The sequence below is a fragment of the Salminus brasiliensis genome, chromosome 7 (genome assembly GCF_030463535.1).
Source record: "Salminus brasiliensis chromosome 7, fSalBra1.hap2, whole genome shotgun sequence".
Lineage (NCBI taxonomy): Eukaryota > Metazoa > Chordata > Actinopteri > Characiformes > Bryconidae > Salminus > Salminus brasiliensis.
In genome coordinates this window covers 37,464,843-37,480,001 of record NC_132884.1, presented here as the reverse complement: position 1 = coordinate 37,480,001, position 15,159 = coordinate 37,464,843, and the positions used below count along the sequence as shown (strand labels likewise).

At 40.8% G+C, this 15,159-nt stretch overlaps 1 protein-coding gene across 5 annotated transcripts in view; it reads left to right on the top strand.

Moving 5' to 3' along the window:
* Nucleotides 1-14,666, top strand: part of pltp (phospholipid transfer protein) — a 255,466-nt gene extending 240,800 nt beyond the window's left edge. For all 5 annotated transcript variants that reach the window (XM_072684849.1, XM_072684847.1, XM_072684844.1 and 2 more), the window contains exons 4-16: nt 2,295-2,420; nt 2,590-2,745; nt 4,961-5,024; nt 5,119-5,182; nt 5,299-5,390; nt 7,312-7,488; nt 7,572-7,631; nt 9,069-9,233; nt 9,326-9,393; nt 9,502-9,544; nt 9,662-9,725; nt 13,421-13,497; nt 13,607-14,666. In XM_072684849.1, coding sequence (XP_072540950.1) covers nt 2,295-2,420; nt 2,590-2,745; nt 4,961-5,024; nt 5,119-5,182; nt 5,299-5,390; nt 7,312-7,488; nt 7,572-7,631; nt 9,069-9,233; nt 9,326-9,393; nt 9,502-9,544; nt 9,662-9,725; nt 13,421-13,497; nt 13,607-13,705 — 1,255 coding nt within the window. In that variant the 3' untranslated portion in view covers nt 13,706-14,666. The remainder of the gene's footprint in view (nt 1-2,294; nt 2,421-2,589; nt 2,746-4,960; nt 5,025-5,118; nt 5,183-5,298; nt 5,391-7,311; nt 7,489-7,571; nt 7,632-9,068; nt 9,234-9,325; nt 9,394-9,501; nt 9,545-9,661; nt 9,726-13,420; nt 13,498-13,606) is intronic.
* Nucleotides 14,667-15,159: the final 493 nt, after the last annotated feature.

Below are 15,159 nucleotides of genomic sequence, written 5' to 3'. Positions count from 1 at the left end.
GGAAGGTGAACTTATGAGTTATGAGTCTTTCTCAGGTGCCCAAGGACTCTTAATGGTGTAGCATGGTGTGTTCGCCCACACCGTTACGCTTGTCCGTGGTGTAAAGTACTGAGGTACAGGGAGGTGTGGACCACTGAGATGGCAGAGATTGTTTGGTAATACGCTTTTTAAAATAAAGGTGCCACAAATGGTTCTTTTAAGCAGTGACACAGAACCCAGGTCTTCAAATCTGGCCTTGAGTTCAGGATTTTGGATTTTGTCTTGTTAGAAGTTAAAGGGAACAGTTGATGTAATTGGTTGGCCACATAGTGTCACACCTACCAGTGACTACAAAGTCCAGGGCTGCGTCCAGAAACCCCAAAAGGTGCTGCTTTTTCCTACTGATCCTCCTCTTCTTCTCCAAATACGGGAGGAGACGAAAGAAGCCGGCTTCCAGCGGAGGATACATGAGAGGAACCTACCCAGGAAGTCTTTTAAAGATTTTGGAGTGACATCACTGCGTATATACGCCCAGAGTATCAATGAGCAGTGAAGCAATCATATACAATCATATACAATAACATAGATGCTCCCCTGCTTATTTTCCACCTGCCGTATATATATAATATATAATATATATATATATATGAGAATTCCCCCACTGCGGGACTAATAAAGGACTATCTTATATATATATATATATATATATATATATATATATATATATATATATATATATATATATAGAACTGAGCTTAAATCTTCTTTATGCAGTTAACACAACCACAAGTACTGTATGTTCAGTAAAACCTTATTAAATTATGTATTACTTTTTAAATTATAATTTCTAACAAGTTATTATATTTTATTTAAATACTGTTTTTGTATTAGTATTTTTAGATGATACTGTTCACTGTATCTCTGCAAAGAGCAGGACTTTAATTCACAATTAACGCAGTTAAATGGACAGAATTGTTGTATATGTGCTGCTCTATCCAACAGCCGTGATTGGCTAGGCAGTACTAGGGGTGTGCTGAAAGGGAGTGTTGTGATTGGCTCAGTTCATCAGATCTAAAAGGGATCAGCTGTCCCATTTCCCCAATTTCTGCTCCTTCTCCCCATTCCTCTCTATTCCTCCTGCTCCTCTCCTCTCCTCGATTCCTTCACCTTCTTCCGGGGTAAGAGAGGAGTAGTAGGAAAGGAGGAGGAGGAGGAGAAGTAGCAAAAGTTTCTGGACGCAGCCCAGGACTGGTCTTCAGATTTGAAGTCCTCTGACATGGAAGAATCACTTCCACTCCCCTAAAGAAGTGTGTATGAAAAATAGATTTGTTGATGTGAGGAACCTTAAGGAACCTTCACACTGTACTAACTTAAAGGTTCCTCCTAATGACGTTACATCATGTGAAGTTTCTTTTTCTTAGGAAACCAAATGTGGTTCTTTGATGGTATTGCTCAAAATAACCCTTTGTGGCTCATTTAATTCTGAGGTTATGTTATTAATGACAAAATAAATGGTTTGATTACAAAAAAAAAAAAAATTTGGTCCATTTATCATAAAATTTGTTATTGATTTTATTATCTTGTGTCTAGTCAATGTATCTAATATTTCTCATTTTGATATTTATGATTTGATTATGATTTAGGATGAATATTTAAGATTAATACCTGTATTTTTAGATCTTTAACTTGCCTCAGGTCATTTTATCTACACGGTAAAAACGCCAGCGCTGATTTCCCATTATTATCTAGTTCTTAACATGAGTTCTTAACACTGACTGAAGAAAGACAGGATGACAGAAGCAGGTCTATAAAACATGTTTAATTAGTTTAGGCTCCTCCCACACTCTTCACACCTTTCCTATTGGCTTCTGGCACCACCTATTTCCCCCTGACTAACCATTATTGTGTTGTCGTTCCCCCTAGGCTACATCACCATGGTTGTTCTTATGTATTCTATATTTTGTGTAGCTGCTTGGCCTCGGTGTTGATGGTTATAAGAGCAAGTAACTAATTAATTAATGTATGTATTGATCAGAGTTTGATGAAGGATTGATTCCTGGCAGTAAAGTCATCATAAATAACTAGAGATGGAAAATTCGGGTCCAGAAAGTTAAAATCCACCCCAGGATTTAATTCTAACTACCCGGGCAGCTCTGTGGATTTCTTACTTTCTGCAGCTGAATTTTCCATCTGTGTGAGTAGCAGAAGAGTTTAATCCTAGACCAGCAGTCCTACTCTGAGAACCTTCATGAATATGGACCCAGATTAGAGAAGAAGCGTCTAACCCAAAATCTATGCTTCTACCCACCTCCCAGTGTGAAGATAACCGAACTAAACCTGACAGCCGACTTAGGCTTCCAGCCTACAGCTGGTCTTCTCTTTGAGGTGCACAACTCATCCATCACCGTCAACTTCCAGAGACGCATCCTCTACTGGTTCTTGTAAGTGTAGATCTCACTCTGTGTCCATCACTGATCTTTGATTTACTGATTTCCTGCTAAATCTGCTGACTCTTTAAAACTCCATAGATCCTCTATTGGTACTTCGGTACGAACTGAGATCAACTTGAGTAGAACAGAAGTTCTAATTCCTGTCTCTTGCCTCCAAAAGCTATGATGAGGGTCCCATTAATGCCTCTGCAGAAGGCGTGAACATCCACACCTCTCTTGAACTCGCCAAGGACGAGCTGGGGCGTCTCAAGATCTCCAATGCCAGCTGTGATGCTTCCATTGCCAGGATGAGGGCCAAATTTGGCGGGACCCTTGGGTACTGAACACCCATACATAACAAGCTTGTAGTTTTGCTTATTACATTAGATGTAACTGATGTGAGTGTGAAGAACCTCTTGAAAGTTTGAGAATTATTTTTTTTCTGTTACAAAAGAACCACATATATATGGTTCCTGGCTGAAATTGGGAATTTTGCTGGGTTAAAGATTAAGTCATTGTTCTACCAAACCCGAATTTTCTAGTCTTATCTTTTTAATGTGGCTTATATCCAACAATTGACTGAACGGTTCAGGCTCCTAAACAATGCTACACACCCTCCTGTCCCCGCGTCCGTCCATTTCTGAACAGAGACATCACCCTAAATATTAGGTCTGCTACCTCCCTCACTGCTGTCATTCATTCTCCTCAGTGCATTTATGCAGATTATTGGCTCTATTGGATCTTGGCTTGACATAAAGTCGCAATGTCATGTATTGGATTTCAATACCACGTTTAAAAATGACCCAAATTGGAAAGGAAAATGTCAGATTCAATGGGGCTTTTGCTGTTCACACTGCCCCACAGACAACACACCTGTGCCCAGAGGCGCTACCAGGAATTTTAGACCACATGAACCACAGAAATTATACTGGGCCCCACAACTACTCAACAACAGTTCTTCTAAAATACTCAGTTAATACCTTTTTAGGGCCCCTGTAAGTCCTAACCTTCCCCCCTGATACGACCCTCCTGTCTGTGCCACATGTGAAGAAAAAGATCGGGGCACTTTTACCTGCTGTGTGAATGCAGCCTTAGCGCCAGGACAGTGGTGGTGAATGGAGTCAAATCTCTAAAGAGTTAATGCCACTAAAAGCTCACAGAACGTTAGCACATTAAATATTTCTGAATATGTTCCCTGATGCCTGTGACACTGATTTATGATCATTTGGAAAAGCATTTGGTCATATTCATATTCATATATGGACATATTCATAGCTTAACATGAAGGTTTCGAGGCTGAGAATAGTGCCAAGGTACCACTATTTTACCATTGTAGACATTACATATAAAACTCGTGTAGGTTTACTAGTGTGTCCCCATCATCACCACTGTAAAGAAGTCAGGGGGCCCTATCCTACACCCTGCCAACAGTCGATTTTCATGCATTTCGCCTGAGTCATCTTAACGGTAATGGTGCTTGCGAATATATGAATATCTTAACATGAAAGAACCAGCCCCTCCATACTTGATGGCAATGGTCAAAAGCCGATCCGCACCAAGAGCCCTTCGAGCTTCAAGTACGGCTCGGCTCGACCCGCCATCCCTCAAAATCTGTGGAAGACAAGCGTCCAGGCTTTTTTCTGTCCTGCACCGAAGTGGTGGAACGAACTTCCCCTGGGTGTCCGAACAGCCGAGTCGCTCACTGTCTTCAAATGCAGACTGAAGACCCTCCTCTTCAGAGAATACTTGGGTGAATAGCAGAGTACTATGGTCACCTTATTGTCTTGTGCTTAGTAATGTCTAAAGCTTAGAGGTATCTTTGAATTTTTTGTCTATTCTAACTAGCTGAGGTTTTTCTTGGGTAAATAGCAAAGCACTTTCTAAGTCGCTCTGGAAAAGAGCGTCTGCTAAATGCCTCTAATGTAAATTTAAATGTAAATATATCTACGCCGATGGGCGCAGTGGTCTCGAAATGAGGTGTGTTCAGGTCAATTTCTGGCGTATTGCTCTCTTGGTTATGGAAAACACAGGAGCACCACTAACTGAAAACAACCTAGGCAGACGTCAACAGTCAGACGCTCGTTGCTATCTTGGTAGTGAATTGTCAACACAGGTGCGTGCAGCCCAATGCAACCAACTTTGCCATTGAAATAGCAATTAAAGGGAACGGTGAGAGGCAAGCTGATTGGTTTATTGCACATTAAGCCCAAAACACACCCATGATTAATTAAGAGACTTAGTACATGCCTTCTGTGCGTTTCGAGCCACGCCAGGCGTACTTTTCTGACTCTGACACGCCCTAAAGCAAGCTGCACGGTGCACGGTTCGCCAAAAGATCACTAAAATAGGGCCCAGGACGTTTCTCTAGAATGGTGAATTAAGAAAATAGTGGAACTCCCTTCTAGAGGTTTTTCCTAGAACCATGTACCCCAGGCTAAGGAACATTTAGGGACCCTCATTTTTAAGAGTGTGTTTGTTTACGTAAGTGAATTAGCAAAGCTTTGACTGAGTTTAAGCCTCAAATGTTTATTTGAATACCTTCATGTTCGCAGGAGGGTCTATGACTTCATTGCCACTTTCCTGACCACCGGAATGCGCTTCCTCCTGAATCAGCAGGTTCGTCCTTCAGGATGAAGAAGCATGTCTTCATCTTCTACTCAGCTGTTCTGAACACAGCATAATATTTACACAACCTGTGTGTTCATTTCAGATCTGCCCTGCGCTGAATCACGCTGCGCTGGTGCTGGTCAACCAGCTACTAGAGACGATTCCAGGTCAGACAGCACTCTGCAGTGTTTTTGCATGCGAGGATTTGTGATGCCGTGTCTAAAGGCGTACAAGTGGGAAGACACTTACTCTGAGACGGTTGTGTGTTTGTGTTTTCGTGCAGTTCGTGCAGAGGTGGATAAATATGTGGGCATTGATTACTCACTCCTGAGCGACCCTGTGGTTACCGGCAGCAGTCTTGACATGGATTTCAGGGTGAGTAGCTGATCGCCACTGATGAAATTATTAATTATCGAGAATATAGATTAGCCTCAAGAACAAACACAGTCAGTCAGTGTTTTTACTCACTTCATTTTCCTTGTGTTATGCAAAAACCTTGTATGTCCAAAAAATCTAAAAACTACAGGAGAACGAAAAAACCTTCTTAACTTTTGAAGGAAATTTTATTTAGTCTCATTGTGGAGCATTTCTATTGGTCCATTCTTCATAATATTTGGGCATAATGTACAGGACAGCTGAAAGATATATATAATGTTTAAAAGTGAAAAACTGGAAAATGGAAACTAAAAAAAGGGTTATTGATTTTATCTTATGTCTAGTCAATGTATCTAATATGTCTTATTTTGATATTTATGGTTTGATTATGATTTATGATGAATATGTAAGATTAATACCTGTAATTTTAGATCTTTAACTTGCCTCAGGTCATTTTATCTACACAGCAAAAACGCCAGCGTTGATTTCCTATTGTTATCAACTCTAGAGTTCTCAACACTGACTGTGTTAGAGGATGACAGAAGCAGGTCTATAAAACATGTTTAATTAGTTAAGGCTCCTCCCACACTCTTCACACCTTTCCTATTGGCTTCTGGCACCACCTATTTCCCCCTGACTAACCATTATTGTGTTGTCGTTCCCCCTAGGCTACATCGCCATGGGTGTTCTTATGTATTCTATATATTTGTGTGTAGCTGCTTGGCCTTGTTGATGGTTATTAGAGCAAGTCATCACTTTTTCTGCAGCCTGCATGCAAGTGCTATTTTAGGGTTAAATCATCATCTTTTATGAAGATTAATATGCCATTTATTCATTATAAAAACAGTAAGTATTAACTAGCAGGAGTTTATTTAGCAAATTGAATGTACTGTCCTGAGTGGAAGCAACTCTTTAAGTTGTAAAATTATAGTGGGCACTGTAAATGTGTTATAATGAATACAGGCAGAGGTTTTCTTTTAACTCTTAGCAAGATGGAATTATATAATGTTAAAAAAAAAAACACTATTCAGAGTTTTGTTTAACTCTCCAAAATATATAACTGAGTGTTAAAACAACTCAGTGACAACTATATAAAAGTAGCTAATGTTCAAATGAACTCGTACAGAGTTGTTTTATAATTGATAATTGAGCCTGTTTTAAGAAATAATGCAAAAATGCAAAACAAGCAAAAATATCTGCTAATAAAAAACACACACTCTACTAGACTAGTTTTACAACACTGAAATATTTGATATATGGACTAAATTTAAGATGATTTTATTTGCCTGTTTATTAGTCCAGTTATTAAGCTTTGTTAATAATAATAATAATAATAATAATAATAATAAATGTGATATATAATAATATATTTAAAAATGGTAGTCCAGACATAGTCATTCTGACATTCTGCTCAAGTAATGACAAAAATATGATGATGATGATAATTATTTTTATTATTAGTCAAGTCAAGTCAAGTGGGTTTTATTGTCATTTCAACTACATACAGAGTACACAGTGAAACGACACAACGTTCCTCCAGGACCATGGTGCAACATAGACCCAGTGCATACAGAACACAAGTGCAACACAGTACAAGTGCAGACAGACAACACAACACAGTACAGACAGAGAATAATAAATAATTGGAGGTAGTATAAATAATTGGGGGTAGTATATAATAATAAAATAATTATAATAACATATTATGCATAATAATATATAAAAAATAACAGTCCAGACATAGTCAGTCAGTCCAGTCTTAGTCAGTTTATGCTCAAGTAATAATAATAATAATAATAATAATAATAATAATAATAAAATAATGATAATACTAATAATACTAACTAATAATACTATGTCTCTCTCTCTCTCTCTCTCTCTCTCTCTCTCTCTCTCTCTCTCTCTCTCTCTCTCTCTGCAGGGCATGTTCTACGGTCTGCACAATGAGAACGATACTCTGGTGAACTACGCTGTGAATCCTGTAGTGAGAGAGTACGACCGAATGATCTATCTGGCTCTCTCTGAATACTTCTTTGACAGTGGACTCTACTCATATTTTAAAGGAGGGGTGTTCAGGATGCACATAGCAAACGATCGAGTAAGATGCCAATGAAAGAATATCTTCTTGCTCTATTCTGGTGATCTGAATAATTTAAAACCTTGTTAAAATGTTTTTTATAGATGCCTAAAGACCTGGAGATGCTTCTCAGGACCACCTACTTTGGAGCCATCATGATGTTGGTGAGAACAGTTGTTTCTGAAAGAGTTCCCTTTTAAAGTTCTGATGAAGGGCATTCAGAGACAGAAGATGTACTGGTCAGATGGTACCAGTATTGTACTCGTTCTCATAGGTCGACAGAGAAACTACAAAAGTATGAGTATGAAACAGGCAGGAATATGGACATACCCGGATCAGCCATAACATTAGTACCAATTAGTGCCTATTATTAAGTAACTGTGCCGCCACAATAGATCTGACCATTCAGGGCATGGACTCCACAAAACCTCTGAAGGTATCCTGTGGTATCTGGTGCCAAGACGTTATCATGGAGGTGGAGGTCCTCCATGAGCATCAATGAGCCTTGTGACCCTGTTGCTGGCTCACAGGTTGTCCTTTCTTGGAGCACTTTTGGTAGGCATTGACTGTTGCATACTGGACAAACCCTACAAGGCCTGCCTGATGCTTTAGAGATGTTCTAACACCGGTCAGACCGGCTTTTAACACCTTCATCACCTTCAAAAACTGTCTGTTCACTTGCTGCCTAATACTGTAAATCCACACTTTGACAGATGCTGCTGTAGATAAAGATAATCAATGTTTTTAATTACTAATATACTAATGTTATGGCTGATCGGTGTAAATATCAACTGTTAAATTAAGCTTTCTTTATTTTAATGGTGGGAGATGCAGTGGCTGATGGGCAGTATTGGCATTTACACAAAAAAAACGTATTTTAGACAATTTTGAGAATTCTGAAGGTCTAAGTCAAGTAGAAAACTTGTTTTGAGTGGGAGGTTAAGGAAATAAGCTTAGTCTTGTTGAAGTTATTCATCATGTTGAGCTGTTTATGTTATAAACTATACAGCAGATGCAAGAGGGAAAAAAACGACTTGTCTTAGGAAAATGATGCTCAGCCCCTTGAAGCTCCTTGAGCCAAAGTACCCAAATGACCAAAACAGCCTCAGGTCAACCAAGCCGCTCCGGATAACCTTGATAGAAGATGAACTGTTCACCAAAAAATCCTCACGTTATCCAAACAGTTGCCTAAACTTAAACACATCCAGAACCCAGTGTCCAACCCACTCAATTGAATAGGCCCCATTCTGTACAACACAAGGCAGTGCAGGACCCCCAACCAACATAAATGGTCAACATTGAGAATAAAATCTCATTGAATTATGGACAGTGAAACGGCTGATTTCTAACTGTTCTGAGATCTTTTAAAACCCTTTTCCAGACACATATGACATCTACAACCTTCTTCCTGGAGGCCTCAGAGACCTCTCTGGATCAGGCCATGGTGATCTTCACCACTCACTTCAACAGTAAACAGCAAACCAGATGTCTGAGGTTTAAATAAGACAGGCAAATATGTTAAAAAAGACAAAGATTTCATGAGGTGTCCAGGGTTCTGCTGTGGCAATATAACAGATGTTGGCGTATACTTCATCTTTCAGAACCCAGCTCTGATGGAGGCTCCAATCTCACTGGAGCTGGAGGTCACCTCAGCCCCAACCTCTACCATCAAGACCTCAGGGGCCAGCGTAGCCGTCCACTCTGGGGTCAGAGTGCTGGTTCTTCCTCCAGGAAAGCCACCTGTCCAGCTCAGTAGTATGACTATGGTAAGGATGTGCCTTACACACCCCTGTTTGGAGAAATGTGCTCCTCAACCTGCAGACCTAAGAAGCTTTGCTCTTTTTTGCTGTGCTTGCAGGAGTCTAAATTCAATGCCAAGGTGTCCATGAAAGGGAAGAGACTAGCCATTCATCTAGATCTCAGAAGGTATTTACTTAAAGAAATGTTCCTCCAGCTTTTTTCTATGATGAATCATGTTTAGACGGTTCAGGTCAGTTATAGTTGTGAATATTGGGAAAACTTTCTGTTTTTCAGGTTTAAAATTTTCTCAAACCAGTCTGCTCTGGAGTCATTAGCGGTAAGGCATCTCCATTTAGATCCATACATCATTGTTGTTGCTGCTTTGAGAGTAAAATGAAGAACTGAAAATTCGAGGATTTAATGATTAACAGCTGGATCTACACACTCTTTTTAGCTGATTCCACTCCAAGCTCCACTGAAGACTATGCTGCAAATCACTGTGGTGCCTCTCATCAACAGTAAGTGAAACCCAAAGACCACCTACTGTACTTTAAAAGTTTCCATGTGTGGAAGTTGCTCACAGTGGAGAACATCCGATCAAATGAAATGTATTTCTATAGTTATTTTTACAGCTGTTTTTTTTTCCACCAAGCAGCTTTACACAATCAGTAATTAGTAAAAAGACAAGAAATCAACATCAAAAAAATACATGAGGTCCTCCATGAGCATCAATGAGCCTTATGTGCCCATGACCCTGTTGCTGGCTCACAGGTTGTCCCTTCTTGGAGCACTTTTGGTAGGCATTAACCATTGCATACTGGAAAAACCCTACAAGGCCTGCCTGATGTTTTAGAGACAGTGAAACTTAAGACCCCCAGTGATCAGCCAAAGCCCACAGCGGCAAAGAAAGACTCACTCAGAGCTGGAGGAAGAAACCTTGGAAGGAACCAAGACTCACAGTGGGACCCCAGCTATCCTCCTCTGATCAGAACTATTTATTAATTATTGATAAAAGTCACAGAGCCACCTAAACTGTTGTACCGCTCTGATGTGCAACATCTGCAATCTTAATCATAATATAATAATCATAGTGTAGTGGAGTGTTAATATAGTCATGGCCGTGATGGTCAGAGTAATGAGGGTAATGATGGTTAATAGTGGTGATATTAATAGTGGCAGACAGTTAAGAGTCCACGTAGGCAGGTAGCAGTGGTAGGAGGGTGTGCAGCTGGTCTGGCATGGGTGATGGGGAAGCCTGGTGTTCGGACTTGTGGGTGGCAGCTGGTTTCACACAGGTAGAGGGTCAGTCTTCCTATACTATTACTGGACAGAGCCTCCATTTGCTCTCTTAATAGGCAAAATTTCCCATGATATGGATTCCACAAGATCATGCTTATGAAACCAGTGTGAGACAGCGTAGCTACGTAATAACGTTGTTATTCAGCTCAGATGACCTTGAAAGACTCCACTCTGGCTGCTTCAACAGCTTGAAGATGAGCACCAACAGCTTCATATCTCGTGGCTCTGCGTCCTTCTCCAGGAACAATCCGTCTCTATACGTCAGACAATCTTTCAGAGCCTTGAAGTCTGGGAAAAGCTGAATGAGAACAAATGAGAGGATGGAAAAAGGTCTCCCGGCTTGTATAACACTATGAAGAACAAATGATTGCGAGCATGTCACTCAGACAACCCACTTCTTCATTTTCACTTCTGCCTTCCCAGAGAAGAAATACGTGTCCTAATAGCAGCAGCCTTCAGCAGAACATCTCAAGTTCCTGTAAATCATAAACGCCATCCAACAAAACAATCTCCAAGGCCTGAACTGTCATCATCACACAACTACAACCACAGACAGATATCTGCTGTCCAAGCCCTGATTTCAGCAAGCCAGAACCCACTGTGGCGAGGGGGATGGTAATAAGGTGAAACGTTAACAGGCCCAGGTACAAAGGGGGGGGGCATCTAATTTAGGGTGACACCAAGATGGAGAATAGATTCAGATGGTTCATTCAGATGTTTAAAAAGAATAATTAGCAATAAGAGTGTTTGGGAGGTGGGTTGTCTACCATGGTGTTAGCCTGCCGGCTACAGCCACATCCAACATCCTAACTGCTGCATTAGAATCATGGCTACCGGCCTCGTCCAACATCGCTCCCTTACATCCAACTAATGCCACACATGAATTATGCATGAATTCTAATCATCTCCGTGGCTAGCTAGCACATGCCAGATACACAATCTCCCACTCCTTATCCCCCGTTCTGCACACAAGCATAAATGCCCCATTTGCTGATTGGCTGGAACAGAGTTGTGTGGCTTGACTGAGTCACTTTGATTGTTTCCAGTTTAAGAGCCAGGGCTGAGTACAAACTTCAGACTTTCTCCCAGAAAGTGAAAAGCTAACGAAACCGTGAGGAAACATCTGCTAAATTTTACAAAAAGTGCATTAAATTGAAATCATATAAAGCTCCTTTAACCCCTTCAAAAGCCAGTGGTTTCTGTATAGAACCATGACATCCCAAAGAACCATGCCAGGGCAGTGGTGGCTCAGCGGTTAGAGCACCAGGCTACTAATGACATGGTTGTGGGTTAGATACCCAGGCTCGGGCCTCTCTGCTCCCTGGGTGCCCACCACTCCGGGCATGTATGCTCACTGTCACTTTGATGTGTGTTTGATCACTAGTGTGTGTGTGTGTGTGTGTGTTCACTGCATGGATGGGTTAAAAATGGAGGCCAAATTCCATCTGTGTCCAGCTCTAATGGTAAATATGATTGTCTTGTCTTGGGAATGGTTCTTCACCTGGTTGAAGGTTCTTTGCATTGTTGGGAAACCTTTTTACTCTATACAGGGTTTCCAGACAGGCAAGTCTGCAACCAATAAAGCAACATGGGTTAATTTAATTAAAAAATAAAGGTAAAGGCACACAGATTCCTCCACTTTGCTCTTGCTAACTACAAATTCAAGGCATTTAAAAAGCAACCCTGAGCAATACAATCCAACCAGAAGATAAACCTAGCTAATCTCAGTGCTGCAACATCATCATTACGCTCATTTAGGCTGTGAAAGGAGTCATTAGTGAAATCACCCTTTTAAAGGCAGCTACCACTCAGCACTGACGAGTGCTGTTTCTCATTAAATAGACAAAACTGCAACTGAACAAACTTTTAAAGGTTAAACTCTCAAAACCGGATCAAAGCTTCCGGTCTCTGAGGGCTTCTGGTGTGCACATTATAGAGTCCAGCCTTTCTTATCTCAGATCCTGCCAAATTCACTATATACTTGGACAAAAGTATTGGGACACCTGCTCATTCATTGTTTCATCCTGAATCAAGGGTATTTTTTGGAGACACTACTCTCTACTGTCTCTACTGTCCAGGGAAGAAGGCTTTCTACTAGAGTTTGGAGGAGCATTGCTGTGAGGATTTGATTGCATTGAATGACAAGAATGTTAGTGAGGTCGGTTGAGGTTGAGTGATCACCACCCACCTTCATCTCAAACTCATCTCAAAAATATTGGATGGAGCTCCAACCATCATTGCAGAGAGCACAGTTACACTGCTCAATGCTGGGGGACTTTATACCCCTCTAGCCCACGCCTGGCATGTCGATCTGCTCCAGAGAGTCCTATTCTACTGGCAATACTTCTCTACAGGGACTAGACAAGCTCTGTGTGTGTGTTCATTTGTACGTCTGTGTCAGCAATGGGTGCAACTTAGAGTAACTGAACACATTCATTAGAAGGGGTGTCCATAAATATGTGGACATTGAGTGTAGCTCAACAAACAACTAACAAAGGTTCAACTAAAATTGAGGCCTACTGGCCAAAACACAGCTACGAGAACCATTTGGAGGCTGAAATGGTTCTGGTGGAAACCCTTTTTGTGGAACCTTGTGTACAGAAAAATGGCTCTATATACCTTTTTACCATTTATACCATTTTTGGCAACTTTTGATATGCGTCAAAGAAGGCTTTTGCTGGGAGTGTAGTTCAGAACTTCATTCTTAACAATGAAGGCACTTCCTACATAGAAGAACTGTAGGAAGGTAGTAAAGGTTCCTCGCCAGTTTTGAGGGTCTTTATGGAACCAATAGAGGTTCTTCTCTGGCAGAGGTTCTTTTCCTGTCTGGGAAACTGACCCTGCATGTTTTACACTGTACCTAAACATCAAACATGGAAAGCAAGCTGACCTTCTGTTTTGTTTTCAATGTAAGATTATACTAAGAGAGGCGTACGGATCCCTCTGCCTGACGGTATTGACTTCATCGAGGAGGTGGTGGAGTATCACAATGTAAGTCTTGAGTGTCCCGATGTACTTTTTTATTGAATGCCTTCAATACCAGGTTTTAAAACCTCACATTTTTAACAACCCAATTATCCTTTACCCTGTGACCTTCCAGGGCTACATCATCGTAGGTGCCAACCTGCATTTCCGAAGTGGCCTGAGGGAGCTGATTGAGAAGAGGGCGTCTGGAGAAAGTGAAAACACTGAACAGTGAAAGCTTCATCACTTTCTGCACCACAGCTTGCCCTCTTTATTAAAAGCATTGTTTCTCACATTTCTATAATAGATGTATAATAAACGTTACCATCACCAGCTACTGCAGACTGTGCCAGAAACACACAAATAACTGTAGAAACTTTGTGTTTTTGACTGCATTTATCCTTCAGATGTGTGCATGCTTTTAAATATGGCATCACTACTGGACTGCTCACACAAACATGTATTTTTGCTGCCAGTTAAAATGGCTTGAAATGTATTGCATTAGAATTCAGTAGCTGAATACTGAATGTACTTTTTTATACTTTTTATATAGTCTAGCTGTTTCCAATCCTGGGTAATTTGTTGTGTTAAGGATTAATGATCTGAGAAGTGTAACATCTACAGCAGTGTTTCTTAACCCTGGTCCTTTTGGCTACGTTCAGACTGCAGGCAAATCAAATCTGTTCTCTAATCAGCTCTGGTGAGATGGACGCTAATGAGCTGCTTTCATACGTGGAAGTAGGCTTGATGGAGGTCGCTCGGGATTTGATTGGGTTGTTGGTGTTTGTCACATTGCGAGCAGCCCAAATGAAACTTGGGAAATTTGGGGATTTTGGGATTTCAAACCACCTCTAAATGTGGTTTAGATCAGATTTTCAGAATCGGATTTCACATGGCTGTCCAAACTGAAAACTCCGTCAACCAAATCAACCCCACAATCCAGATATGCCAACTGCCAAAGATCAGATTTGGCTGGCAGTCTGAACATAACCTCAAGTACCAGGTTTTGAACATTTGAGTGCATCCCCTGCTCCAACACACCTGATTAAACTAATCAGCTCATTAAAGTCCTTTTCAGAGTTGCTGGGAAGCAGGGAATTCACCACAATGTGCAGAGCAGGGTGCCTCCACAACCAGTGTTGAGAAACACTGATCTATAGAAAGAATTAATGGTTTAAATAAACACTAAAATTAAATTTTGGTTATACAATGTTTTTATTGTGGTGAGATTTTTTAATAAAAGGTGCTTCTAAGGGTTCTTTCAGTGATGCCATAGAAGATTGTGTGCACTGTGTACAACCTTAGATTGTATAGGTTTTAAAAAAAGAAAGAGGATGTAAAAGCATCCTGGTTTTTACAAAACCAGTTCTTCTATGGCGTTGTTCAAAAGCGGGGTCTCTCAACTCTGGCCCTGGAGGCCCACTGCCCTGCACATTTTAGTGCTTTTCCTGCAATAAACACACCCAGTTTAACGCCATGATATGCTCTTAATGAGCTGATTAGTTGGGCCAGGATGGGAGCAAGGAAAAACCTACATGGTGCAGGGTAGTGACCCTCCAACACTCATCACCGCGGACAGGGTTAGTCAAATGTGCATGTCTGACACCTCTAAATTTTCAATGCAGCACTAACTGACTGAGTTGTGACATTTCCACCATTTCCAACATGCTGGAACAGTTAATTCACATA